Genomic DNA, 23,138 nt, shown 5'->3' with positions numbered 1-23,138 from the left:
TACTTGTCTTTAGTGAGGAGAACTTCGGATTGCTTGTCCCTGGCAATTTAAATCTTTCCATTTTTAACTCAGTCTCTGAAGTATTTTCTCCTTCCACACCAAAAGCCAAATTCCTCATTGACTTAGGCATAATGTTTACACATGGGGATCACTTGGTTTCTGGGTGCCTACAGGAGGGCTCTGTTCAACAGCAGGTTGGTTATTCCTTGTGAGGGTTGGTTTGCATGTTTAAAATCCCAGTAACATTCACCCCATCTCCCCCCAAATAAGAGCTAGCTTTAAAAGAGTGAGTTTATCTATCTAACATATAATGCGAATCTATCACCATAGAACACCCCCACATCTATAACACAGTTAAACAGCCTCTGGCTTGTCTCCTCCAAACCCCTCCAATTAAAAATGTCTTAAACACAGCTAAACCAGTTGTGACACAAGCAACATGGGGGTATATATATATAATACATATTCTATATATATTCATGGGATATTAGCTTTACGGATGACAGCACTTTGACAGGTAATTCCTGGGCAGTTATTCTGACATTAGAAAGTCACAATCCATCAACTTAACAGTAGGGCAATAATATTGAGGACCAGGGCGACAGTTTTTCAAACAACCGTAGAAAGCAAACAGTAGCTCCAAGACACCCTGTCTGAGAAGGAAGATAGAAAACTAAGCATCCCTTCATCCCTAGACCCAACCATGACATCATGTATTCCTGCGTGAGCATGTTCCCTCCAGAGATGGAGCAGAAATGCTCCGTGCACAGAGTCAAAGAAAATGCTGGGGATTAGGTTCTGTTTGGTAGTCTGGAGGTGGGTCTGCCGTTGCTAGATTAAGAAGGACGGGCTTGACTATCCCCTCACACAGCACACACGGTGACATAAGCACCTCACAAGTCATGAATTACTCAGCTCTCAACATTCTATGAAGCAGGGCTCCTGGGGTGTGGAGGTCCTTGGATTTGATTCTGGAAAAGGTTACAGGACCACTAGCCCTGTTTGAAGCCCTTTCTGCACGCACACACACACATGCATACACACACACACCACAGCTGTGCCCCATAAAAGGACAACACAGTTTCTCTTTTACTTAGAAAAGGGGAGTGAACGATAGGTGGAAAATACATGTTGGTGGCTGAGATTACCAGGAGGGTCAGATGCATGGCTGTAATAGGTGCTTGGCTAAGAGAGACGGAATTCCGGGAGGCCGGAGGCCAGGCCCCTCAGAGGACTGAGTCCCTTCTAAGGACAATGGTGTTTGTAAAGGTCACACGCTGCAGTGCCTAGATCTCACCCTAGCCTCTCCCAGTTCTCACTGCCTTCCTGAAATACTGACAACATATACGACAGAATTTCATTCAGGTTAAAGACTTTCCATGTGTGTCTGTGTGTACACACACGTGTGTGGAAGGCAGAGCTCAACACTGGGTATCTATCCTCTTCACCTGATCTCCACCTTACTTTTGACACAGTGTCTTTCATGAACCTCAAGCTTGGGTTTGGCTAGGGTGGCTGCCCAGCAGGCCCCAGGCCTGTTGTATTGTTTCTGCCATCCTGGGATTACAGGTAAGCAGTGCGGCTCAGGATAGGTGTGGGTTGGATGAATCCAGGTCCACACAATGGTGCATCGAGCATTTTAGGAACCAAACCATCTCCCTGTCCTGATAGTTCTATATTTTAAAGAAAAAGAAATTCACTACATGTACAAAGTAACAGCAAGAAAGAGATTATGGGATCTTAAAATAGAGATAAAAGAGTTACCATAACATGCACTTATTTTAGTAAACTTTTGTGGCGTCCCAAAGGCATTTCCCCTTTCTCTAAGACCTGTCTGCACAGGAATAGCTGTGACACCTCAGCCACGAGCATCTGGAAACACTGCAGAAAAGCCTTTCGCAAGCACCAGAGGATGGAAGCACGGCAACGCGTCCTTACCTGGAGCTGGTATTCTTCCGTGCGGCGCAGCTTCTCCAGGCAGTAGATCTTTTGAATTGGAGGTGAATGGTGATTGTCTAAATGTGTCTTCTGAAAAGAAAGGGCTGGGGTAGGAGAGGAGCAAGGTTTAGTAAATTAAAGTTATTTAGGACACCCAGTACATCTGGCTCCAAACAAACACACACAATACTGGAAAGACCAGAGCTTTCTCAATGACTTTTAAGAAATATAAATAAGAGTATGCTTGTGACCGAGGAAAAGAGGGCAGGTTTTCTCAGATGAACATCACTTGGGCATTACTTTTATACCAAAGGTCCACTAATAAAAGATCACCCTTACAAAAAAAGATTTATTTTTATTTGTGTGCGTGTGTGTGTGTGTGTATGCATGCACGTGTGTTTGTGTGTGTGTGTCTGTGTGTGTGTGTACATGTGTGTATGTGTGTGTGCATATGGAGGCCAAAAGAGAGTGTGGGATGCAGTGGAGCTGAAGTCATGTAACCACATGACGTCATGTCAGTGAGCTATCTGACATGGGTGTTGGGACCAAACCCGAGTCCTCTGCAAAAGCAGCAAGCATTCGTAAGCATTGAGCCTCACTCCAGCCCCTAAGACATCACATTGGAAACATAGAGAAACTCAAGCCCAGGGCCAGCTCAGTGGTTGCATGTATTTTTCCTTGCTAACGTGCTTTCTGGGCATGAATTAAGATCACTACTGGTGCCGAGTCAGAAAAAACTTCTCTATTTTCTCCAGTGGAGGAGATGGACACTGCTTGTTCCATAATCTGTCACCTGACCCCTCGGAGACCAACAGCACACACGGGAGGCACACAAGACGGGCCTGGGGCCACTACACCGCAGGCAACAACTGGCTGGGCCCAAAGAAACTGCAGCTCAAGCCGGAACTGGAAAGGTTCTGTAGGAACCCCCGGGCTGAGCCTACCTGATTCAAGCTGGGGGCCAGATAAGCCTGAAGCTGTAGCAGAAGCCTGTACCCAGAAGCACTCTCTCCCAGCTCTACTCCTGCCTCCCAGGAGGCCTGGGATTGGCCAGACCTTCCCAGAAAGCAGGGTGACTTGCAGCTTGAAGGCACAGGACACAGAACAGACCCCAGGGCACGAGAGCCCACACCTGGCTGCCTTTCTAGGTATGGCCCTAGACTATTACTACTGTTACAACAATTAAATAAATGTCAAGGGGATGGCATTAGGATAGAAGTGGGAGGGAGCATTTTCATAAAGGGAAGTGCACATCAGTGGACAATGCGGTTCCACCATCACTGTGAGGCTCCACGGACCATGGCTCTGCCTGGCAATGTGGTTCCACCATCACTGTGAGGCTCCACGGACCATGGCTCTGCCTGGCAATGCGGTTCCACCATCACTGTGAGGCTCCACGGACCGTGGCTCTGCCTGGCAATGCGGTTCCACCATCATTGTGAGGCTCCACAGACCATGACTCTGCCTGGCAATGCGGTTCCACCATCACTGTGAGGCTCCATGGACCATGGCTCTGCCTGGGACACTTGGAATTTGTGTCATAAGCAGTGAGCAATCTAATCGGACTTTTAAAGTGCACAAGCTGTGGCTCACTCCACGGACACAGGAAAGGCAGTCTTACACCAACAGCCACATAGGCTACAAGTGACAGAAACACTTGTTGGCTGGGTGCCTATATTCCAGAACTGAAACTCTAGTCACACCAGTACAGTGGTGTGACCTCACACACAGTCCTTAACTTCCCGGGGCCTCCATTTCTCCTCTATCAACAGGATCATAGTGCCCACACATCAACAGGAGGTGTGAGGATCGAACAGACGTCCATGGGCTGTGTTTTGCATGGTGCCAGTGTATACAGCAGGTGCTCAATAAGTTAGAACTTTTTAAAAAATGTGTAGCCCAAAGGAGAACAAGTTAATCAACTTTTCCCTTCAAGTTAACAAACAGGGAAGTCCCCTTCACATAGAAGTCATTACACCGAACAAAGGAAAAGCCATTCTGATTTGGAAGTCTTAGTTAGCTGTGGGGATCAGGATAGTATCCAGTATCCAGTTCTTGCACGAGGAAGACTTCTAAGACTCTAAGGACGTTTAAGGAGTAAGAGATACTGCTGGTCAGACATGGGACACGAAGGTTCCTGATGCCAGGTACGGCTGGGCTGAAGCATGGATGAGACTCTGGGTTCCATCCCCATTCACACACACACACACACACACACACACACACACACACACACACCCACACACACACACACACCATGTCATTAACTCTGACGTTCACACACAGAGTGACACTGCCTCAGGAAAGGTGAGCAGGCCATCGTCTATCATGTTATTATGGCTCTGTCTGCAGAAACTACCTTTATTTATTTGTTCATTCATTCATTCATTCATTCGTTTTTTTTTTTTCAAGACAGGGTTTCTCTGTATAGCCCTGGCTGTTCTGGAACTCACTCAGTAGACCAGACTGGTCTTGAACTCACAGACATCTGCCTGCCTGCGCCTCCTGAGTGCTGGGATTAAAGGAGTGCACCACCATCTCCCAGTTTATTTTTGAGACAGGTTCTCCGGGCTGACCATGAACTTGTTCCATGGCCAAGGATGATCTTCCTGCCTCTGTCTCCCAGGTGTTGACATCGTAAGCCTGTGGCACCACAGCTGGCTGAGCCACCTTGAAATAGGAGGACTCGGAGGACCTAGGAGAAACTTCCTTCTGGGGACCCTGAAATCCCAAGAGCAGTCCTTGAAGTGTGTTTAGAAATATCCGCACCACTGAGAACTGTGCCCTGCCCCCACTTTTACAGATATGGCCAGAGATTGCCCTCAGTTTTCCAGCAGCTCCTTAGTGAGTGCCTGAGATGGGCGGGCCTGGGAACATGAGAGCCACACCCACCATGGTTTGAGAGATCAGGATGTGAGCACATCTGGATGAGAGGCATGTCCCAGCCATGAAGGACGAGATAGGGAGTGGGATGAGTGGCTGAGTCCATGCAGGAGAAAGGCACTGGATGATGGGGGAGATTGGCCTGGTCTAGGAGGCCCCAGATGATCTGAAGGAGGGTAGTGTTGCTGGGTTCCGAGAAGCCTGAGGACCATGGACTGGGGACAGCCAGCATGTGGAGCGGCAGGAAAGCCACAGGGAGAGAGATGAGTGGGATTCCAGTGCTGGGAGCACGGCTTTGACCTCAGAACAGATGCGCTGCAGTGTCTTCAGCTAGTGGAGGGAGGCAGGGAAGGCCTTTGGTTTCAATTACTGACATAGACAGCCTGGCATGTGGCCACACCATGGTACATACGGGAAGTGGCGATGGTGGGGGGCAGGGCTGCAAGCCGGCAGAGGGCATGCAGATGGAAGAAGGCTTTAAGAAGGAGCAGAGACGACCACAGGGCTGTTGACACCTGGGAGAAGTGGGCACGGGCTGCCACGCTCCACATGGGAAACAGCCACCCGGGTTCTGCAGCTAGCTGTGCGGGGCACTGCTGCAGCTTGCCACCCTCTTCCATAGCCCAGGTCCCCGCGAGTGAGCAGTGCAGTCCTCGGAGGAAACCGAGTCAAAAAGAAAAAGTGATCTCGGGCCAAGGCCACTTCCAAGTTAAGTTTTCTATTCTTTATGCCAGCTTTATCCTGTGTAGAAAGAAAGATGTCTTTAGAGACAAGAGAATGTGAGGGGTGTCATGCCAAAACCAAAAATGCACCAAAAAGGGGCATCCATGTTTTATGAAGTCAGAGGATCAATGCAGAAATGCCTAGAAGTCACGGAAGTCAAGTTATTCATGAAGAGAAGCTAGGTTAACAGAGCACTAGTCCCAGGCTAGACCACTGCATTGACAGTATGAGCTTAAAGGACCGGGTAGGTTGACATCCATATTGGCCACTTAATTAAGCGACTTGTGTCAAATAATCCCTCCAGTCCAAGTTTCATCACTGTGGATGTGGTTCAGACCTCATCTTCCAGAGGTACCGTCAGGGCTTACTGAGGCTTACACAGTGCAGTTCTAGTGCTTAGTGCACGTTCACGCTGCTTCAGGCGCGGCTTCAGGCAGCCCCCAGAAGACCTGTGAGGACAGCCACCATTATGACATCCCTATCGTACTGATAGACTTCTTAGGGAAGGGGTGAGTTGTCCACACTTGAGCTGAAGCGAAGTCTGAACCCAGGGCAGCTGCCTTCATTGTCTGCCTTCTATCCTGAACAACACGGACCCACGGGTCTTTCTCAGAATCCATGTAAGGAAGGAACAAACGAGTGAGCAGTAGAGAGAGTCCCAGTATGCAGGTTGGTAGAGAGCAGGAGTAAGCTCTGGTTTTTTTATAAGCTGAGAAGTCCAGGGAAGTGAAATTGACCTTAGTCAGTTTCTCTCTAAAACCTAAGCTGTGCCTCAGTTTTCTAAAACTTCCACAGCCCCTGAGCCACGCCCTCCTATTCCCCGAGCCACGCCCTCCTATTCCCCGAGCCACGCCCTCCTAATCCCCGAGCCACGCCCTCCTATCCCCCGAGCTACGCCCTCCTATTGCCTCTGCAGGCAAGCTGCTCTCAGCTGGGCCTAGGTGAAGAGCGAAGGCTAAGCAGGGTGTGGTGGCTCATGCCTGTAATCTCAGCAACAGAAGATGACCTCAAGTTCCAGCCCAGCTTACTACATAGATCCAGGCTAGCCCGCACTATAGAATGAGACCCTCTCGAACATATAAAAAAAGAGGGAAAGGTTAGGTTCCAGGGCACTCTGGCTATGAGCACCATCTTCATATCCTCACCATGCTGGAGGAAAATACCCTTGGAGAGCACCAGCCTCGAGGGCTTGGGGCTCTAAGCAGAGGTAATCTTACTTTTGGCTATGATGTCGAGAGCCATACCCTACACTTGTAGCTTCCAGCTGCACAGGGCAGAGGCTTGTGACATGCAGAATCCCAACGGCTCTCAATGGTGCTGGACTCTGGTGCTCAAAGCATCATGGTTAAGAGACCGTGAGGATGCAGTTACTGCTTGGTCGGGGAAAGTCCCAAAGGTACCTGGGGCTCCCCTGCCCCCACAGGGAGCAAAACAGAAGGGAAACAAGCCAGACTTTAGGATGGACAGGGAAGGAAGTTTGTACAGTCCTTGAGTCGGAAACCCAAGTTGGCTACAAATCATTCCAGAAAATGAGCCGGTCTGTGACTGTCACAGGGCCCTTGAGCCGGCTCTACAGCACCCGATCTATAAAGAGCTGTAGTGGCCCCCATAGGCTCATGGGCAGAGGCACTCTTAGATGTGGCTTTGGTGGAATAGATATGGTCTTGTTGGAGGAAGTGTGTCGCTGTGGGGGTGGGCTCTGAGGTCTCATATATGCTCAAGCCATGCCTAGTGTCAGCTTCCTATGGCTAGCGGGCCAAGATGTAGGACTCTCATCTCCTTCTGCAGCACGTGTCTGCCTGCACACCATGACAGTAATGGACTGAACCTCTGGAAACGGAAGCCACCCCAATGAAGTGTTTTTCCTTTATAAGACTTGCAGCGGTCACGGTGCCTCTCTCTTCACAGCAATAGAAACCTAATTAAGACAGAGACCACTATCAGAAGGCAAGAAGAATGGGGCTGCAGATGTGGTTCAGCTGGCAGAGCAAGAGCCCAGAGCTCACTGAGCCATGAGTTCAACTGATGCACCAAGTGAGCAGGCGTGGCGGCCAACCTCTCAGTAACTTACCACATGGGACACGGAGGCACGAGGACCAGGATGAAGATGGAAATCGCCTTTAGCTACCTAGTGAATTCAAGGCAACATTAGATCCCACCCTCCCCCACCCTGAAAAGGGTAAGTTTGAGGAAGTAAAAATTGAATGGATGAATGAAAGAATGAAAGAAAAATTGGGGAAAATAAAAGAAAAACGAGAAAGAAAAAATTATATTTTGGTTGCGTTGTTGGGAACGTGGCAGGCAGCAGTAACGAGTCCCCAGTGGGATGGGGTCATAGGTTATCTTCATTTAAGAACATCAGTGTCTACTCTAGTGTGCTCTCTTTGCCTAGATGGAGGCAGGCGACCTGGTCAACTCATCTAAACAGTCCATACAGTCAGCACCCACATTTAGGAGCTGGGTGAACTTCCAACAGACCCAAGTCACCTGCTTCCTTTCCTGTTGGTTACTGAGGAAAGACACCTTCTAATGTATTAGCTATTTGAGTTTCTTATCTAGATAGAAGTGAAACGGTTTTTGATGTGTATGATCATTTTTCCCCTGTAGCAAAAAATCTAAGAGCTAAGATAAGAAGTGGCAGCCCTGTCACCCGGAGTGGCCAATGCCAGGCCTCACATAGCACGGGCTACGGGGTCAACAACACAGGGCTGAACAAAGAGAGATTTACAATAAATAATAAAGCCGTCCGTAAAAGATTATGGCTCTAAACAGTGATACATTTCACTAAGTGCTAGGTGGTGGCACAAACATCTCCACCTTTAACATCTGAGGGCCAGCAGGACTTGTTTCCATGTGAGCAGAAAGCTCATGGGCCCACAGTCAATCCCGGAACCAGCTTTGCAGGAGTTCCCACAGGAATGCTAGGACAGAACAAAACACTGAAGGAAGGGAGGGAAGGTGAACATAGCCTGGAAGAGAAGCCTTGAGGGCGAGGAGGCGACGCTGCCAGTTCAGCACCTGCCTGCGCAAGCATGCGAATCGCAGTTCAGATTCCCAGTGACTGTGCATAGAGCCAGTGTGGCTGTGGGTTCTGAAATCTCAGCACTGGGAGGCAGAGACAGGCGGAGCACTGAAGCTTGTGGCCAGGGAGCCTCACCAAATTAGTGAGCCCCCAACACAAGCTCAATCATGTGAGTGTGCGTGCACACACACACACACACACACACACACACACACACACACACGAAAGAGAGAAAGAGAGAGGAGAGAGAGAGAGAGAGAGAGAGAGAGAGAGAGAGAGAGAGAGAGAGAGAGAGAGAGAGCGAGCCAATAACTTCACCTGGAGTAAGAACAATGTCTTCAAAGTAGCAAGTAGCCAGGTGAGTGGAAGGATTGCCAAATGGTTAGAGCACTGACTACTCTTCCTGGGGTTTGGTTCCAGAACCCACATCAGGCAGCTCACAGTCATTTGTAACTCCAGCTCCTGGGTCTCTGATATCCGATTCTGGCCTCTGTGGACACCTGTGCGGTGCGTGCACACACACACACACGCACACACTTGCCAATAAATAAACAAAATAAGCCTTTTTGAGGAAGCGGCTGCTGTTGCTCTTCCCAATGAGGAAAGCAGTCTTGGAGCTCTGAGCCAGGAACGGCACAGACAGAATGACAGCGGAGACAGCGACCGCCCTGTGACGGTTCTTCCTGGGGATGCAGAGCTGCACAGCAAGGTGGAGTGGATCCACATCAGAGGCAAAAGGCAGATTATCCTGACAGATTCTATAGTGCGTGAAAGAAAGTATATTTTCAAGACCAAAGTTTCTTAGTTATCTGTTCATCTATGTACCTGATTTTTCTCTCCCCAAATTCTGGGTAGAAAATACGTCTAGAAGGTTTGAGTTCATTCTGAAGCGATCAGGAAGCTGTAGCTGAGAGAACAATCTTCCACTTTTCCAAAAGCCACAAGAGACAGGTGACAAAACAGCTACCCCAAAGATGCATCGAACACTTAGAGACTCTCTGCCCACACACAATGTGCCATGACCATAGGCAAGAGGCTACAGGGAGTTCCTGTATGGGATCTCCATGTCTAGATAAGGAAACCGGAATGTCTACACAAAGGCCACGGCTTGCTGCAGTAACCGACTACAGGCTTGGCTCAAGGAAGATGAGGACCAGGGAAGTGCTGGATTCTTTACAGTGCTCCTCAAGGAACTGAGGGGCAGGAGAAAGTCTGGGATGGGAGAAGAGCTACGTGAGCCTGTGCTTAAACGTCAGTACCAAACCACTGACAACACTGTGTACTTTCCCATGAAAAAAGAAAGAAAGAAAAGAACCAAATAATACTGCAGGCTGAGTGTTCCTGGAACGCCGGAGACAAGGTGCACTTTGGAGTATCTTCGTGTGAAGAGAGGTGCCCTGGGGACAGAACCCGGATCTAAACAGGAAATCCATTTGGATCCTATAGGTCCTACACGGGAAGGTCATCATATACGATAATTGTAGTGCACCTGTGTTTTGACGGTGACCTATCGCGTGGAGACAGATGTGGAATTTTCCACATGCGCTGCTATGTTGGAGAACAAAACTTTGAGCCTTGAAACGTTTCTGATTTCTGAGTAAGGACTATCTAATTTGTATTTCGTTTTCAATTTAATACCCCACCACCGCTTAAATTTCCTCAGCCTCTCACAGATCTCAGGCTGCCGGAAACCTGCTGTGTGCTCAGGGGTGGCCCCCAGCGCAGGAGTGTTAGGAGAGCAGGCCATCACTGTACGCCCAGCGATGCTACGGCTGGACCGGGGCTTCACGCGTGCTAGGCAAGCCTTCTACCCCTGACAGAGCACATCGCTAGTCCTCAACTTCATTTTCATGATTACTCCAATTTTCTTCTTTCTAAGGGAGTGCTTATTTTGTTAATTATTTAATTATCCTTAAATATCACATTCTTTGATTAATTTATTTGATAACAATTTAGAATAAGAGATTTATTAGCATATGTAAATACATGCAAGCACATGAGCATGTCATTGTATGTTTGTTTTGTAACACGGTTCTAAGTGAAGGACTGTGAAAAAAGTCACCATAAACGAAAAAGGGCACTGGCTTAGTGGCGCTGAGGAAAGACCCCTTCTCTTCTCAGGACCTGGGAAAGGAGGACCCTCCTCCTGAGAGATCTCACCTTCTATCGCTAGTCCTGGATGGCAGCCAAGAGCAATTTGGGAGAAAATCATCCCAGATACTGTCATGAGTTCTCACCCTGATTTTCTGAGACTAGAAATTCTTTATCCAAGCCTAAAAGGCACACAATAAACAGAGACCTCTTGAGAGCTCAGAAGCGGGTTTCGGAGCCTGACGATCCACCGTGTTGGATACACTTTCAAAACTAGAGACTGAGGAGAGGAAACTGTGGGTTAAGTCTCTGGACACTGGCAAAGGTTAGCAGGACATGTGCCCTAAAAACAGGCTGGCTCTGCCGCTCAGAGGGAGGGGGCTCCTGAGCAGAACTGTGGGCCAGGTGGCCCAGGCACACTGACCCCGCCCCTGATGCTGCTCTGTGAGGGTGCTCTGTTAGGGTGAGCTCTGGGTGGGTGCTCTGGGTGGATGAGCTCTGGGTGGGTGCTCTGTGAGGGTGAGCTCTGGGTGGGTGCTCTGGGTGGGTGCTCTGGGTGGGTGCTCTGGGTGGGTGAGCTCTGGGTGGGTGCTCTGGGTGGATGAGCTCTGGGTGGATGAGCTCTGGGTGGATGAGCTCTGGGAGGGTGAGCTCTGGGAGGGTGAGCTCTGGGAGGGTGAGCTCTGATGGGGGCCCTATTCTGACAACAGAAGCTTCTCAACAATGAAGAACTGGTGGTGTTGCTCACTCTTTAAGGTGTGACGTGGCATGCTGGGAGTATCCTTACAGAGACATATGCTCAGAGAATCAGCGGAGCTAGTGAGATGGCTCAGTGGGGAAAGGCACTTGATTCCAAGGATCTGAGCTCGGTACATGGAACCCACATGGTACAAGGTGAGAACTGACTTCTGAACATCGTCCTTTGACCTCCACATGTGTGCACTGTGGTGTGAACATTCACACAGACAGGCATGCACACATGCATGCATTCACACACACAGACTCTCTCTTGTAATAAAAATTAAAAAGTTCTGTGGCATGACTCTCTGGCTTGGCCCTGTAGCACGGCTCCGTGGCATGGCTCTGTGGTAGAACATTAGCCTAAAGTACATGATGCCTCTGTCAGAAACAAACACAAGTATCAGAATGGTGGACAAGGACTGGAGACTGAATCTTTCGCTGAGGTGGGAATTTGGTGACACATGATTTTCTTCTCTTTGCTTTGTTTTGAAATTCATCGTCATCATCACAAATACAACAGTAACAACCAAACAATACAACCCACGTTATCCACAGAACAGAATGATACCTAAATGACGGGAGGAAAGAAACACCCATGCCTCATCACAGGAAGAACCTCCAAGATGAAATGAGAGTCAACAAATTAAAATGTCTTAACTCAAATATAGTAAATCTAAATCATTGGTTTAAAAAAATCTTCAGGAGCTGGAGAGATGGCTCCGGGGTTAAGAGGGTATACCACTCTTCTGGGCAGTCTGAGTTTGGTTCCCAGCACCAAGCTCAGGCAACTCAACTCTAACTCAAGCTCTGTAACTCCAGATCCAGAGGATCCGATGCCCTGTGCAGGGAGCTACACACACACACACACACACACACACACACACACACACACCACTTTAAAATTTACACTAAAAGTGTAGTGTTTGTCAGGTCTCAAACACTTATAATTTTCACCTGCCCCTATCCACCTTCCTGTTGTCCCGCAGTTCCTGGCAGAATGAGATTGAATTTTACAAGGCAGCTTGGCCTGGAAAATGCGAATGTTTTCTTCGTGTCTTCACGCACAAGCACAGGCAAATGGAGACCAGGAGCTGGCTTCCAGGATCTTCCTCCATTGCTCTCCACCAGGCTATGACGCTCACAGTTCAGCTGACAGTGAGCTCCAGGGATCCACTTGTCTCCCCAACACTAGTGCTGTAGGTATGCATTGCTCTTAGGAGGGTGCTGGGGATCCAAGCTTATGTCCTCACACAGGCATGCGGCATGCCGGGCCAGGCACGTTTCCTGCTCAGCTGCCTTCCCAGGCCAGGGCCTGAGTCCATTTATCTCAGCAGCGGTTCCAGCATTAGTTACATGTGGGGATGCGTGGTCTTCTAGCAACGGGGCTGATTAAGTAAAGTGTGACATAGGGAAATGCTTAATAATACTAGCAAATCTTAAAAGGAAAATAGTGAGTTACACTGACTAATTCAAACATACTACAGAACATAGTCCTAGGTAAACTAAGATTATAAACTGTATATATGGCAAGGTCCTGTTTTGGGTAATTTTTGAGTACATAGAAATAAATTACACAAATATATCCATTGCCAATACAACCATCGCAATTTAGCAATGGGCTCTCCCAGTAGAAGCACTATCAATGATGATTACTTAAGTTTATATTCTATATAGTCCAAAAGTTATCTTGAAAAACTCACACAAAAACTATGCCATTTGATGACTTTTAAATCTTTTACTTTTTTAAAAAGGTCTTTCAAAGCATGGTTGTGGAATGACAGTTGTAAAAAGCCAAACCATAGAAACAGAAACAACCTGGCAACACTGTAACCTTCAGCACGGGTTTCCCAAGTGCAGACACTATGCAAGGGAGGGAGGCTGCAGGAGACAAACAAGCAAAACCCAAAACAGAACACAGCAACAGTAACAACAAAACACGCGGGAGAAAAACTGTGTGCTTCGGGGAAAATAGCTCAGACACACACGTGGGATGCTTCTTGTTTTCTTTGAAAGGTACAGCGGCATCTATTCTGGTCTTCCTAAAGGTGGGCCAACACACAGAACCTAAAACCAAGGTTCAGGGCCCAGGTTCCTGTGGCCCAGCTTCAGCACTCATCCAAAGGGGGCCAAGGAACTTCCCAGAGCAGGGTGCACAATGCAGGCCTTGTCAGGGCCACTGAAGCGAAGAGGCCAGATCAGGGCATCCCAAGCCACCGTAGACCAACGAAGGGAACCCGGCACACCCGGACGCATGAAATGTCAACTCCTAGACGACCAGGTCTCCAGGGAGAATGCGACTTCTCACAGAAACTAGGACATGGGGCTTTCTGTGAGAAGCCAGCAGGGGGGCTCTGCCCTCCCTGCAATGGTGCAAGGACCACTTGCGTACAACACAGACACCCTGTGGCCAGCCGTCACTCGAGAGCTAGTCCACTGTGACAAGTCAGCTTCTGCCTATTTGTTGGATTTCTAGTAACAGCTTTGGGGAAGTTCCAGAGAAAACCCCAGATGAGAGCAGGGTTGAGGTCAGCACCCACGCTACATCTGCCTTCAGTTCTGTTGCCACTGGCTGCCACTGTGCCTGCCACGGACAACGGCTATTTCCTCACCGAGACTTCAGCATTTACCTTCATCCCAGACACTCCAGAGTTAGACAAAAGACCAATGTCAGCCAGTAGGAGGAACACACCAGGGCACGGTTTGAAGGGAAGGCACCAGTGGCTTCTTCAGACCCTGCCCCTTCAGAGCCATACTGCCTGGACAGCTCCCCGAGAGCCTTATCTCAACTCTGGTATCCCTGCCACAGATGAGAGAGACCAGGCCAGAGGTCGCCTGCACAAGCCGAGGGAGGGGACAGCTTAGTGAGAGAGGAGGGCAGGTACAACGGGCAATAACGCACCAAGTATTTCAAGGGGTTCACGTGTCTATAATAAACTGTTTGCAAGAATCAGTTTCAGTTTCTTTGAAAAATGAAAATTTAAAGATAACCTGAAGATGTATTTCCATGAAAAGACTCTCAGTTCAACGTGCATGCCAAGGCGGCTAGCTGCAGGCCCTGCGTCCTGCTACACCATGCACAAAAGCATCATGGTTAGCGGGTGACGGCATCAGAGACATCAAAACATCTATATATTCCTTGAGGCAATCTTCTGGAAGATGGCTGCATGTAGGGAAAGGATATCTTAAAATTTCATGCAGATAACCATGTGGCCCTGAAACAACCCTGGCTTCATTAAAAAATAAATTATAGTCTCTTAATTGAATGGGGCTCCATGAAATTAATAGTGATGTAATATTAAATGCACTGATGTTCTCTATGTATTCAGTTATAAAGTCACAAAACATGAGTGGTAAATAGAATATAAAAAGATTTTAAAAAATCACAAATTTCATTTGCTGTTTCCTGTTTCTTTTCTTAATTGCTTCCATCTCACTCAGTATTCCAAAAGTAATTTTTCAACTTTTAAAGTAATAACACCATTATTCTCTTCGGTTTGCCAGAGATGTGAGAAGGGCAAATTGCATGAACGGAGAGAGGCAGCATGTGACACCTTTTACCAATCTGTGCAATTTCTATTACTGAATCATAAATATTTAAGGACATATATCCAAGCCACCACGCAGGAAAATTCTATATTGGACACTATCAAGTGAATATGTCTTTTTAGTAAACAATGTTTTCTGCCATTATCTAGATCACAGAAAAATAGCCTGCATTTCAGATACGGAAAATTGGGCAAATTAAATGTTGGTCTGAACGGTACAATACAAGTCTGTCTCTGATTTTTTCACTTCTTGTGCAGTCATGGATAAAGGAGGATGCATGCAAACACGTGGCGCTTTATGGAATAAAGTGTGCGTGCTGTCTTCCAGGCCTGCAATCTGACTTCCTCCCACAATGCACACTGGATTATTAATGGGAACAGGCAATAAATGATAAGAGAGGGCTCTTGGCAGCTACTGTCCAAAGTTCATGGTGTTACACAACACTGGATCCATCCCTTCACCTGCCGGGAGCTATCTGATGCTCACTCGCTCGCTCACTCTGGGAATCCATCTCCCTACTTCCATCCCACCCAGCATCTGGCTGGGGGATGAGCCATGGCGGAGGACTCGGGCCTCCTTTCCATTACTAAACTTTGGAATCCGGTTATAGAATTATGCCTCATGTATTTTCATCTGCCAAATGACCATAATGGCTGGTTATCTACTCCCTATAGAAACGGGGCATGTGCTGGGAAAGTAAATTTATAAAAATTAGGGTTTTATTAGACTCATCCATGGTCTGTTCTACTCTCCTGATCCTGGCAAGAACTCTCTCCCTCAGCTGTGTGTCAGGAAGGTGGCATTAGGCACACCCAGGACCCGCTCTCAAAGGAGACCTCCGGGCCTCCTTACACCTGAATTTTCTAGACTCTTAAAGGTTAAACGTGTGATAGGATGGTGGCTTGAGAATTTACAGGCTGCATTTAGTGCAGGTGCCCTATAAGGGTGCAGACAAGGGCAGCGGGGCAGGGTCAAGGCAGAATCGCATGATCCAATCATTCCAGCTGCTAAGTAAATTGATTTTTGCGCCCCGCTATCTGGTACAGTCTGGTGGGTTATTTTCTGCCTTCTCTTTTGGGAAAGTTGTTCTAATTTACACAGCTGATTCTCAGGTCTTAGGATTTGAAAATAAGAAAGGGCATTCTCAAACCGGTTCCTGCTGGGGATGTGGCTCACTTGGACAGTGCCGGAATAGCACTTGCCCGAGGCCCCGGCTCCAAGAGCAGCACCATCACAAATAAAGCAGAAACAAAAGCAATCAAACCATTTCTCAAAATGAAAATCTCAAGGGGGCTGGGAGGTGGCTCAGTGAGAGAGTGCTTTCTGCACAAGGAGTCTGAATTCCCGGGACCGACGTCAAACCTGTGTAAAACCTGGAGTCTGAATTCCCGGGGCCGATGTAAAACCTGCAAGCAGTCAGCCAAGCAGTTGGGAAAGGTAGTGGCACACGGCTTCGCTCCCAGCACTCTGGAGGCAGCGACAGGGGGATCTCTGGGAGTTTAAGGCCTGGTCTCCGGAGTAAGTTCCAGGACATCCAGAGCTATACAGTAAGACCCCATCTTTATAAAAATAAGACAGACAAAGAAAGAGCCGGGAACAGAAGCTGAAGCTAGAGACCAGTCGGAAACACTGTTTCAAAAGCTTAAAGTGGAGAGCAACAGATGAAGAAACATGATGGCGTACACACACAGGTACACGCATGTACATTACACACGCATGTACACACACATGCGTACAACATACACGCATTCTCATGCCTAGAACTTGTTTCAGAGTAATCTATGGGAAGAGGTGACAAGGGAAAAACAGATAAAGTGACCCAGGGTGGGAACCGACCACAGTCTAAACGGTGACTGGCCTCTCTCTCCATCCCCGCGTATCTGTGAAATTCTCCGTTACAGCGGGATAAAAAACAGATAAATGAACCCAGGAATTTGCTAGTGGCTAGCCTCAGCTAAGTCTCCTTTTACAAACTGCCAAGACATGCTGTCCCTTGTCATTTCCTGTTCTCCATATCGTATGTTTTATAACAGTGGTATGGGCGAGGGGCAGTGCTGTAGTTGGACTGGGAACTCAGTGGGGTGAGAAGCCAGGACACGCAGCCCGAGGGCTTCTTGAGCATCCGATGTCAAGCACAGCACCTGGCCCTGGCCTCCCAGCAGAGCCGGTGGAACGGCAAGCCACAGTGCCTTTCACTGGGGGCTACTGTGCTTTCCCACAGGCCCTGTGGGCGTAAGGAACATAGAAATCAATAGTGATAGACAAATGGAGGGGTGCTATGGCCTTATGTAGGACAGGGAGGCAGCCAGTTACATGTCCTGGAACTCCCCAAACTTCAGGAGCAGAAGACAGCCCAAGTGCGGGAGCTTGGGGATTCATCAGCATGAACGAGGCAGGAAAAGGCCCTGTGGCTGCACTGAACAGGCAGGCTGGCCCCCAGGGCTCCTCCACGATTAAACTACATATAACTCCTGAAGGTAGAAACTTCTGGAGTCCATTGGTAAGCCACTGTTCCAAACAGTTAGCTTCTTCCAGGAAATAAACACTAGAGGAGGGATAACCGAGCCAAGTGGGGTGCTGCATCCCTACAATCCCAGTACCGGGAGGCTGAGGCAGGAGGGCTGAAAGTTCCAGGTCAAACCAAGCTACACGGTGAGACTGACTCAAAAAAGTAACTAAGCAAATATCCCAGTAAGTACTATAACACAGATACATGAGAATGGAGCGTTTGTACAAATCTATTTGAGAGCTACCGCAAAACATCCCCTAAAATATAACCCCCCCCCGACCTTGGGCATACAAAATCAGGGCCTTTGAAAGCAGTAAAGAGTCAGAAACCAGACAGCTGTCATCTCCTCTGTCCTTCGTGAGGGACAATTAGTTGGGCCAGCTTGACTCCACTTCAAGCCATGAGGTAAGGGGTGAAAAAGAAATCAATTTGTAGATTTGGCCAAGGTGTCTATAAGAATAAATAAAAATACACCCAGGGTTTTGTGGAATTATAAACCCTGGGCCTAATCCTGGCTTCTGAACATGTCTGGTTGGGGCTCCTAGGAAGCAACTTTTCCATTGCTTCAGGCGGATCTGAGTTAGGTTTTTCTTCCTTATAATAATCTCCCAGCAAGAGAAGAAATTACGATTGATTCCTTTTTGCTGAATGCTTAAAAATAAAAATCTCTTCTAACTATAATTAAGCTTTGGTTCCAGCCAACACAGTTTATACCAGACGCATATTTCAGTCCTCTTCCCTCCTCCCAGAGCATGGGAAAAGCACAGAACAACATGGACTCACACACCTCTCTGTAATGTATTCTGTAAGTATTTAGCATATGCTTACTCTTCAGGGTCTAGCAGCCTCCCTGGAATGCTGCTGGGGGCCTGCCTAGCTCCTTCCTTCAGTACAATTAGTGAAAACCCCTCCCAGTGGGAGCCTCCATCAGGAAACATAGCTTTTAGGGTGCAAGGATCTGGCGCCCACAATAGAGGCTGCATGGTCTCTGTAGCACCTCCTATTCCAGGGCCCCCTAGGGGACTGAGCTGAAGGAGGTTCCCAGCCAAAGCCACAACCTCCATAGACACTCCCTGCCCCCACCCCTCCCATCCAAAAGCAGTTCCTCACTAAAGCCCCTCAAGAGAGCCCAGACTCACACTCCACTTTAGGAGCCCGAGCTATGACCTTCGAGGGTCCCGTGGAAGGTAAGTGGAATGAGCACGTGTCATTATTTTGCTGTGGTTGGGTGACTATGGACCACGGCAACTCCATCTGAGGTTATGACCCTGGGACACAGCAGACAGACTTAGGACGCCACGGAGGCAGCAAACCAGCATTTGCATAAACTCAGATCTCCTGCGGGGGCATCCAAGGCAAGAGACAAAACAGGCTTTCCACCCAGACAATCTGCGGACCATCTTCACAGGACCAGTTGTCCATCCCTGTCCCTTCAGAGACGGACGGTCCGTCTTCCATTCTAGGACAAAGGTTCTTTCCCTAGTACTGTTAGCCTGGGATGAGGCAAACTGATTTTGTGTTCATTTCTCTTTGATATCCAATATTCTGAATTCCACTGAACTGAGTAGAAAAGAAAATCTTGGGATAAAATCCCAGAGAATTCTGTCTATACTTGATGGTGCAATGAGGTCTTTACAGCCTGAAAGAAAATCGTTCATTAACTATCATTTGTTTCAAGGATTGAAAGAACAGGGCTGGGGAGATGCCTTAGCTTGTAAAGTACTTGCATTGAGGACCTGAATTCAATCCTCCAGAACCCAACTTAAAAAAAAATGCAGGTGGGTCCTGGGGCACACTTGACAGCCAGCCTAGCCTACTTGCTGAGATCTAAGCCATTGAGAGACCTTGTATCAAAAGGCAAAGTGAGGAAGAACCTGAAGAAGTACTCCAAGGTTGTTCTGTGGCCTCACATACATGCACACATGTAAACACACACACACAAAGAATTAAAAATATAAAACCAGTCAACTGATCAGTCAGAAAAAATGCAACTCTGCTTGCCCAGGTAAGCAAACTCCTGATCGAACCAGTTTCCTGGCTGACTGTCCTATAAACTCATCTGGCCCTGACTCCCCATGCAGCTCCTATCTTGGGCTGAGTCAGAAGCAAGCTAAAGGTGGGGAATGGCCCTGCACAGGGAAGAGCTGCTCTCTGCAGATGTGCTTGCTGCCCTTGATATACCTCACTTTTCTTTTTTAAAAGATTTATTTATTCTGTATACAGTGTTCTGTCTGCATGTGTGCCTACGGACCAGAAGAGGGCGCCAGATCTCATTACAGATGGTTGTGAGCCATGTGGTTGCTGGGAATTGAACACAGGACCTCTGGAAGAGCAGCCATCTCACCAGCCCCCACCTCACTCTTTATTGAGGGTGGGTCTCCGGGGCCCTGTGAGAGCACCCACACTGACTGATGGCCGAAGGTGGGCCATCCACATTGCTGAGCAGAACCTCTGCCAGTGGGAACTGTTCTTGCCTACAGTGTAGTTCAGACCCACTTTCCCGCTTTTCTTTTTAAAGACTTGCTGTCACTTTGCTGTCTAAGATGCCTTAACTCTGAGGCTCAAGCAATTCTCCTGCCTTAGCTCCCAGCAGTAGGGACTACAAGATACAACATGGTGCCCAGCTCTTGCAACTTAAAAAAAAAATAATTTGACTACTTGTTTATGAGGTCGGCGTATCATGTGTGCGGAAGTCAGAGGAGAATTCTCTCTCTCCTCTGTGGGTTCCAGGGACAGAACTCGGGTGGTCGGGCTTGGCAGCAAGTGCCTCTGCCTGCTGAGCCATCTCACTCAACTATACAGAAGCAGTGTCTTCTGTCTGCTCTAAAATCCTTTCCCCCAGAAAGTGCTTCAAGTCAATAACGATGGGATAGCAGAGCCAGGGCGATGCAGAACCACCAGAAGAACCTTGGTCCTGCCCTAGCCTAAGCCTCCAAACTGCACCTCCCATTTCAACCCTCACCATGGAAGAGGCCTTGGGTTCAGAACCAAGTACCAAAAAGTAAGAAAATAAGTAGGCTGCTGCAAAGGTGATAAAACCATCTACTTCATAAACTTATCGTAAGGAATAAAAACAATGACATACGGAAAATCCCCCAGCCAGCAGACCTGTCCCTTGTACTTATCTAATAAACATTAAGGTTTGTCTCTCTCTTTATCCTAGAAGCTTGTCTTGTTGCAACAGCTGAGAATTCTGGGAGAAAATGTTGAGAAAGCTTTAACTCCTTCGAATCCACACGGTTTGAAGAAGAGCATCCCATGCATGAGTGAAACAGGCCTGGGCACACGGGGCACAGTGGTGACGACACGGGGCTCAGGGGTGACCCGGGGCACAGAGGTGACACGGAGCACAGGGCTCAGGGGTGACCTGGGGCACAGAGGTGACACGGAGCACAGGGCTCAGGGGTGACACGGAGCACAGAGGTGACCCAGCACACGGGCATAGGGGTGACATGGGGCACAGGGGTGGCCCAGCACACGGGCATAGGGGTGACACGGGGCACAGAGGTGACCCAGCACACGGGCATAGGGGTGACATGGGGCACAGGGGTGGCCCAGCACACGGGCACAGGGGTGACACGGGGCACAGAGGTGACACGGGGCACAGAGGTGACCCAGCACACGGGCACAGGGGTGACCCAGCACACGGGCACAGGGGTGACACGGGGCACAGAGGTGACATGGGGCACAGGGGTGGCCCAGCACACGGGCACAGGGGTGGCCCAGCACACGGGCACAGGGGTGACACGGGGCACAGAGGTGACCCAGCACACGGGCACAGGGGTGACACGGGGCACAGAGGTGACACGGGGCACAGAGGTGACCCAGCACACGGGCACAGGGGTGACCCAGCACACGGGCACAGGGGTGACACGGGGCACAGAGGTGACATGGGGCACAGGGGTGGCCCAGCACACGGGCACAGGGGTGGCCCAGCACACGGGCACAGGGGTGACACGGGGCACAGAGGTGACCCAGCACACGGGCACAGGGGTGACACGGGGCACAGAGGTGACCCAGCACACGGGCACAGGGGTGACACGGGGCACAGAGGTGACCCAGCACACGGGCACAGGGGTGACACGGGGCACAGGGGTGACCCAGCACACGGGCACAGGGGTGACCCAGCACACGGGCATAGGGGTGACACGGGGCACAGAGGTGACCCAGCACACGGGCACAGGGGTGGCCCAGCACACGGGCATAGGGGTGACATGGGGCACAGGGGTGACCCAGCACACGGGCACAGGGGTGACCCAGCACACGGGCATAGGGGTGACATGGGGCACAGGGGTGGCCCAGCACACGGGCACAGGGGTGACCCAGCACACGGGCACAGGGGTGGCCCAGCACAGCAGCTGCCTACCTGGTGGTCGTCCGAATGGTGTTTTCCTTCGTGTGATTGTGTTCTTTGCTCACTTTTTCTGTAAGGAGACAGAAAGAAACACATGCCTTGGGTTACGCTCAGTTTACTTCCATCCTTTAGACAGAAACACCCAGTTTCTCTCTTATCTTATTGGGGAAATCAAACGCATCTAGATGCAGCCACAAAACTACTAAACACTGAGCAAGCAGAACTAGCGAGTTAGGTGTGGGTGCTGCCTGGTTGTAACTCGGCCTCAGTAAGCACGAGTGCATACAACACACCCAAACATGCACGCAGGTTAGGAACCCAGTAAGTTGTTTCTTCCGATCTTTCCCTAGCTGGTAATTTCTGTTTTCCTTAGGTAAGCCCTCCAACTGCAGTTGTGGCAACTGTTCTGTCCCTAGCTCTGACGACAGTCTGCGTTGTTCGACTCCTTCCGAGGATGGCCAGAGAGCTCTTGGTGCTGTCATGGACTGCTTATTCTAATAAATGTCACCAGGAACAGAACGATGTCATTAGATAAGAGGTAAGCCTGCTCCTCGTGTATCCTGGGGTCTGTATGCAGCAGCTGTCAAAAATTATTTAATTAGCTTTCAAGAACACCAAGTTGAACCATAGCCTCGCTGACCCCGCACAAACGTGAGGACTCTCCCCTGACCATCACAGCTCTCGAAGGCTTCTCTGAAGCATTTGCAGAAAACCTGGCCAACCTACAAAGCTTTCAGATCTTATGACCAGGTAGGTTTAAAAAAATAAAATCTCATCTTGGGGACATTTTGCAAAATGTAAACAAGGCTTATACACCTTTCCCAGCTGCCTTTGACTGAGGGGACGCTAAGGAAGCTAACTCGTGCGTGTTTACACGCACACCTCCTTCCCCTCCTTCCAACAGTGACACCAAGGGAGGATCTAGATGGCCTGCCAGCATCCACGGTTGCTAGCTAGCTAGCATGCAGTCTGGGCAGGATGGCTGGTCTGGGGTCACCTAGGCTGTGTCTGTGCCAGGGTGGGTCTTCTCAGAGCCACACAGTCCTGCCTTCAGCTGATCCATGCTCTTAAATCACTATCTATGAAGCCGAGGCTTTTAGAAAAGGGACAGCATGAGCAAGGTCCTTTAAAACTTACTGAGTTAGTATCTCCACCACTTTAGAGAATCTCAGTGTCACTGAGAGCCGCTCAGTTGTGGCAGTGTCTCCAGGCCACGGAGAAGCTGACCTGTCAGGGTGGCACTGACTTCAGCTTGTTCCCTGACTGTTTCTAAAGGGTACAACAGTGCCATATGTAACAGGGATGTGAAGGCTGTCTGCGTGTGTGTGTGT

At 49.1% G+C, this 23,138-nt stretch overlaps 1 protein-coding gene across 5 annotated transcripts in view; it reads right to left on the bottom strand.

Moving 5' to 3' along the window:
* Znf827 (zinc finger protein 827) overlaps window positions 1–23,138 on the bottom strand; it is a 177,712-nt gene that overhangs the window by 62,321 nt on the left and 92,253 nt on the right. For all 5 annotated transcript variants that reach the window (XM_075976530.1, XM_075976527.1, XM_075976528.1 and 2 more), the window contains 2 exons: window positions 21,820–21,877; window positions 1,939–2,042 (listed from right to left, as the gene is read on the bottom strand). In XM_075976530.1, the coding sequence (XP_075832645.1) occupies window positions 1,939–2,042; window positions 21,820–21,877 (162 nt within the window). The remainder of the gene's footprint in view (window positions 1–1,938; window positions 2,043–21,819; window positions 21,878–23,138) is intronic.

The sequence above is a fragment of the Microtus pennsylvanicus genome, chromosome 6, assembly GCF_037038515.1.
Source record: "Microtus pennsylvanicus isolate mMicPen1 chromosome 6, mMicPen1.hap1, whole genome shotgun sequence".
Taxonomy (NCBI): Eukaryota; Metazoa; Chordata; class Mammalia; order Rodentia; family Cricetidae; genus Microtus; species Microtus pennsylvanicus.
This window is presented reverse-complemented; position numbering and strand designations above follow the sequence as displayed.